At 40.0% G+C, this 6452-nt stretch overlaps 1 protein-coding gene across 1 annotated transcript in view; it reads left to right on the forward strand.

The window, feature by feature from the left end:
- Positions 1 to 5925, forward strand: part of LOC119596456 (40S ribosomal protein S6-like) — a 7048-nt gene extending 1123 nt beyond the window's left edge. The window contains exons 2-5 of the mRNA XM_037945711.1: positions 3196 to 3400; positions 3577 to 3722; positions 5020 to 5223; positions 5435 to 5925. Of these exons, the coding sequence (XP_037801639.1) occupies positions 3196 to 3400; positions 3577 to 3722; positions 5020 to 5223; positions 5435 to 5902 (1023 nt within the window). The 3' untranslated portion in view covers positions 5903 to 5925. The remainder of the gene's footprint in view (positions 1 to 3195; positions 3401 to 3576; positions 3723 to 5019; positions 5224 to 5434) is intronic.
- Positions 5926 to 6452: the final 527 nt, after the last annotated feature.

Below are 6452 nucleotides of genomic sequence, written 5' to 3' on the forward strand. Positions count from 1 at the left end.
CCGGGGACAACCCCCACCCCCCTCTGTACCCCTCTATATTAGGATTTCGTGCCATCTTATAAAAAACGCTATACCAAGAACCCTGGTTTTGTGATGGTGTTGTGGGCTTGGTTTCTGAGAAGCAACATGGAGTGGATGTTTTCCTCATTTCACACTAAACAAGGCCGGAGCAGCTGTACCTGTGTTTTTTACTCTATATCTGTGCTTGATAAGAAGGCAGTGTCCATTTCTTTCTATCTCTATGCGTTAATCTTGTTAACATTAACCGAAATTGGTAAACATGAGGCAAGACAAACTTTTACAAGTGGGAGGATGAAAAAAAAAGCGGTGAACCAGACCTAAAGTGTGTTGTGCATATCAAGCCTATCCAGTGTTCAGCAGTTTGACTCTCTTCACCTGTATATTATCCATAGTATTACAATTAAACAACTTGAAGATATTTAAGGGATGAAGTATACTCTTCTACATAATTATCATGAAAGCAGATTTAGTATATATTTACAGAGTTACTAGGGAGATTTAAGGGCAGTGGCTTAAAGAAGAAAAATTCTCCAATATAGGAAATTGTGCGCAGGGAAAGAACCAGACAAAAAGGCGGCAGTAGGATGGCTCCCTGGATACTTTGAGGTTTTGGGGGCATCCCTCAGAATCCGCAAAGTAGTTGGCTGGAATAATATGGCATGTGGTCATTTGGGGGTGGTTTTTGCAAGTTTTTCCCCCCAATGTCATTACAATACTCTTGGGTACAAGTTTAGTTAATGTACAAAGGGAAATGTTAGAATGCATTTTGTTACACGCTATTGCAATACTTATCCACAGTTTCCTTGATTTGACACCCCAAGTTACTCTCTGCCAAGTCAAGCCAACATTGCAGCTGTTAGGATTAGGAAGAATTATCATTAAGCTCACTGAACCATGTTTGATCCAATCCTAGTTTGTAGAGTTAAATTTTACTCGGTTAATGTTATTGAGAGCGATGCACAGAGATAGAGGGAATAAGACACTGCCATCTTAGAGCATAAAACAATAGAAGCAGCAGCAATGCAGGTACATCTGCAGCAGCCTCATATTTACTGGGAAATGACAAAAATAGCCTCTGCATGTCAGTGCTCAGAGATTATCCACAACACCCTCACGCAGCCAGTTCTTAATCTTAACAACACGAGCTGTTAACCCGTTATTGCCAGTTGACGTGTAGACGCATCATAGAAAACGAGTCTCAGCAGGTTAAGCTTGTACGTGTGGCGAAGTGCCAGAGCGAGTGGAGCGGGACGTTCGGCTTCACGCAGCGGACTCCCGCTCCCACTGTCTGGCCATTGCCAGATATCACTAGATTTTAATTAATCTCAGTGAATTCTTATGCCTGGGAATAACGGGTTAAGAAGGGGGGGGGGGGTGCAAGGGGGCTTGTCTAGGAAATAAACAGAAGTGCATGTTATCCTAGATTTGGAACTTTGTCTCTGGAGGGTGCGTTGCTCTCGGTAACAAATACCTTTTACTCGTATCACTATCCTCCATCAATTTTTGCCATGCACCTTAGTCCTATGTTAGATGGCAAATGTACCCATGCCCCAACTAAATAGTTGGTAAAGCTGCTTGAGTAAAAATCTGCCCATTGCCATATGTGATTGTGGCCTTTACAATAGCTGCAAACTATTTTTATACAAGACTTATTATAAGCCCTTGTTTACCTTTTCTCAGTTTTCTCCCAATCATTATTTCAAGATTTTCTTTAGCTTGTTGCTGCCATCTTGTAGAGTATAAGAAATAGTGACCATTTCCCAGTCTATGCATCCTTAGCCTGCGTCATTATTACAAGTCCACAACACCATCAGACCCCCTCCCCTCCTCCGCCATTTAATTTACTGTGATGGAAAAGGTTTAACACACCTGGCAAACCTGATTTTTACCTCGGAGGTTCACAGCAATATGAAATAGGGAGCACTGAGTGGACTTGGGCTCTGAGCAGCACTTAGTGATCTTTTTCCTTTACTAGGGGCAATTCCATTCGTGTGTAGATTTCTTTTACTGATTGCAAATTAATCTCATCTATAAGAATATATTCAATTTACCAAAGGTTTGTATCCATACTCCAAAGATTAACCTTTGAATTAATGTAGAAACATTCGTTTTTCTGTATGTTGTCATAGTAGATGGGCTTTCTACAACTTGAATTATCTCTAATAAAATATTTAGTGGAGACAAGTTCCCCACTGTGAAGACTGGGTGCTGCAGGTGAAGGTATAGAAGGCTTACCAGGTGGCAGAGTATAATGGTTGTCCTTACTAGCTGGCTGCTCAGTGTAAATGCCCCAAATTTCTAAATCCTGGATCTTAAATAAGTTGGGAGTGAGAGAATCAGGTACTAGAAAAAGTGAGAGCCACAAGGTGTCTGGTGTTGACCAGTCAGGACTGGATGTTGCATGACCAATCCTGGGTTGTGTGTGTTGTGTATGTTAAGTGCATTGAGTGCTGGTTAGCGTCATGAAATCAATGGCATAGTTTGGGAGAAGATAACAGCTGGAAACTGATCTCAAGAATAAATATTCAAGTCCAGGTGTAGAAACTGACAATATTTATAAATTAATGCTTTGATCAGTATTAAGTTCTTGTAAGATTGTATGCCATGATCCGTTACTCAACTCTTCTGTACACCCTAATTGTGTTGGTGTTAATTTCCTCTTACTGAAAACAGGTTATGGCCTTGTAATTTTATATTTTTAATAGAATGAAATTTGTTTATTATAGAAACGAGGAAAGAAACTGTAGCATTTGTATGCAAGTCTAATAGTAGACATAGACCATAGCAATAAGTTTTTACATTTACTTTTGTTCATTATTTTCATAGCTGGACACTGTATGATTTATCTGAATAAATTATTTTCATGGCAGTAATTCACCTTCTCCCATGTAAAACTAATTTTCTCCAACTTGGCCATACTACTCATAAATAAATAGGCATACTCCTCATAAATGAATACAAATGAAGCTAACAAGATCATGCCTCGGGATTTTTAATTGATCTGTGTGACTGCAAGGGCGTGATCACTAGGAATATTTAAAGCATAATAGTAGTATTTAGGGCAGGAAAAGCCAAATAGTTTGATTAGCAGCAGGTATGCACACTCGACATCAACTGACATCTCTAGTTTACTTTTGTGCGCATTTTGAACTACAACTCTCCTCTCTTTTTCAGTTAAACGTGTCCTACCCCGCAACGGGGTGCCAGAAGCTCTTTGAGTTTGATGATGACAAGAAATTGCGTGTTTTCTTTGAGAAGCGCATGGGCCATGAAGTAGAAGCAGATTCCCTTGGTGAAGAATGGAAGGGATACGTCCTCCGCATCTCTGGAGGCAATGACAAGCAGGGTTTCCCCATGAAACAGGGTGTCCTCACAAATGGTAAGTTTTGAGGCATGGTTCTTATAACTGAGGTTAAGGTCTGTTCTTCCAGGTGGTCTACACACAAACATGGACAAATTTGATTTCATTAGTTTTTGAGGTATGAATTTTCATTTTAGGTGGGGGTGGGGGAATATATCGCTTTCATAAATGTTAATGACTTGTTCTCTCCCCAGAGCGTGTGCGTCTGCTGCTTTCCAAGGGCCACTCTTGCTACCGCCCACGCAGGGAGGGAGAGCGAAAGAGGAAGTCAGTCCGCGGTTGCATCGTAGACAACAGCTTGTCCGTTTTGTGTGTAGTCATTGTAAAGAAGGGTGAAGGGGTAAGTAATTATCAAAGTCAGATGTTTCTTGATATCCAATACATTTAATGCTTGTAATGGTTTTGAATAATGAAGTAAATGTAACATATTCTTCATTGAAGCAATATAATGGTCTCAAAAGGTAGTGCACATGTAAAGATGCAATCCAATTTTTCAAATGTATTTTATTGCCACATGAATATGGAATGGAGTTTTAAGAACATTTAACTATTGTAAATATAATGATTTTTTTAAATATGGGAAATCTTGATTTTGTAATACTCAAGATTTTGACTAGTTGTCCTCGGTCAAGAATTTTTTTCTTTAATTTGAATATACACCTTTTAATTCAGTGAATTGTATGCTTAGTTTTCAAAAGGTCCCATGCACATACAGTATACTATTTATTTTCATATAGTATTGAAACCGGTTGCCTTGCTTTTGACTAGGGTTTAGAAAAGGGGTATGGATGAAAAATATTTGATATATTCAAAACATGTCAACCACATCTAGTGTGTGAAGAAGATACTTTTCATTCACACCTCATACTGCATTGACATAATGATCAGTTTTTAACTTCCTCTTATCAAGAAAATATTCTTTAGGAGTCATTACCTTGGCTAGACCATTTTGAGAAGCATCAATTATTCATAAAACTTCAATAAATGTAGTTAATTTTGTGTACTTTGGCTACTGGCAAGTTTGATAATATTTTAAGATCTTGTTCAGAAAAATGTAGAGAATAAATTGTCAGATCTGAAAGTAACTGGTGCAGTAGTAGGTGTAATGTTTGTATAGAATTTATTTATTTCAGTTTACACTTCTGTTTATTGGATGTAAATTTTGAAGGCCAGTTTGTTGTTAAAGGAAGTTAAGTTCAGCTGTCAGTTCACAATTTGAGTTTTTCTAGTCTCAAATGTTTAGTTCTAAAAGGATGATATCAGTTTTCCTAGACAGGATGTTTACAATCATTACATATTCTGTAATGGCATGCTTAGAGAACTGAATTGCACAAGACCTTGATGCATTTAATGAATTGTATGTAAATGCCTGGTGAATTTTATAACCACAAGCTATGTGTAAATTGAAGATCTTTAGCATTCTACTTAGTAGTTTAATCTCTGTAAAACCTCTCTTCTCACTGAATGAAAACATCTTGAACAAGGTTGCCAAATGCCTTTTAGAAGTCCAAAGCAAATTTTCAAAGAAGCAGTTATCATACATGGGTGAAGGGGAAACCATGATGAAAAATGGTGCTTTTGTAAATGTACTGTTGAGAGTATTATAGAAAGGGTTTTATATCAATTTGAATTTTCAGGAGATCCCAGGCCTTACTGATCACAGCGTTCCACGTCGCCTGGGACCTAAGCGAGCATCAAAGATCCGCAAGTTGTTCAACCTGAGCAAGGAGGATGATGTCCGTCAGTATGTGATCAAGCGCCCCCTTACTGGCAAGGAGGGCAAGAAGCCTAAGTACAAGGCTCCCAAGATCCAGAGGCTCATCACACCCACTGTGCTCCAGGTGAGAGATTCAGATAATTTAAAGGCAAATGTTTTTAGTATCTTTTCTTTCTCTCTCTCTCTCCTCTCCTCTCCTCTCCTCTCCTCTCAGGCTGTTGTGTTGCTGATAAAACTCAGTTATTAATCTACTTTTCTCATTAGCAAAAGTTCTTGAAAATCAAGAATGTTTTCCTTTTAGAATCCCAACTAAACTGTGCACCTGTGCCTTCCAGCGCAAGAGATTCAAGAGGGCCCAGAAGCGTGCACGCTTTGCCAAGAACAAGGACGAGAAGACAGAATTTGCCAAGCTTCTTGCCATGAGACAGAAGGAAGCCAGGGAGAAGAGGGCAGAGGAGATCCGCCGCCGTCGCTCCTCCATGCGCGACTCAAAGGCTTCGGAAAAGTCGGCATCCGAGAAGCCCGCTGAGAAGCCTGCTGCCAAGAAGACTGCAACCAAGAGGCCCGCCACTGACAAGCCGGCTGCCGAGAAGCCCGCGGCCAAGAAGCAGGCAACTGACAAGTCTGCCGCCAAGAAGCCCGCTGCTGCCAAGACCGCTGCCAAGAAGCCCGCTGCCGCCAAGACAACTGCCAAGGCCCCGGCTCCCAAGGCTGCTGCTAAGAAGCCCGCCGCTGGAAAACCCGCGGCTGCTGCCAAGCCTGCCGCTGCCAAGCCTGCTAAGGGAAAGGCAGCAAAGAAATAAGCTAATAAAGCCTCCTCTTTAGTCTTCATATTTGATTTAAAACCTCAATGAGCACAATTTGATTTTTTTTGAGGACTAGATAGCCCCTTCCCAACCCCGATACATGCCCTTGTGGGCTGAGATTTATGCAGGTCTTCATAGAACATAGTGATCCTCTCTGCTGCAGAAAAATTAAATCAATAGTTGCACTTTTTTTACGGCAAGGTTAAACCAATTTGCTAGATTTTTCATTCTAAACTATTTTTAATACAATTTATGGGACTTGAGAAGTGTTTAAAGGGGGCTGATAAAACACCACATTTTGGTTTAGTGCAATGAATTGAATAATCAATCATCCAGTACAATTGCCAAGATACTTTCCCTTGAATTTTTCAGTAAACCAGATTTTAGATAGGCCCTAGAATTTTACCACCAGGAAATCTGAATGAATAACTCCACAGAAAAGGGTGTTCTAATACCCAATCTGCTAACAGCAAATAGTCAGATGATAGGTTGCAACTAAGTCATCCACAATGGGGACTAACAAGTTTTAAGCAGTAATGTGTGAAAA

The sequence above is a fragment of the Penaeus monodon genome, chromosome 38 (assembly GCF_015228065.2).
Source record: "Penaeus monodon isolate SGIC_2016 chromosome 38, NSTDA_Pmon_1, whole genome shotgun sequence".
Lineage (NCBI taxonomy): Eukaryota > Metazoa > Arthropoda > Malacostraca > Decapoda > Penaeidae > Penaeus > Penaeus monodon.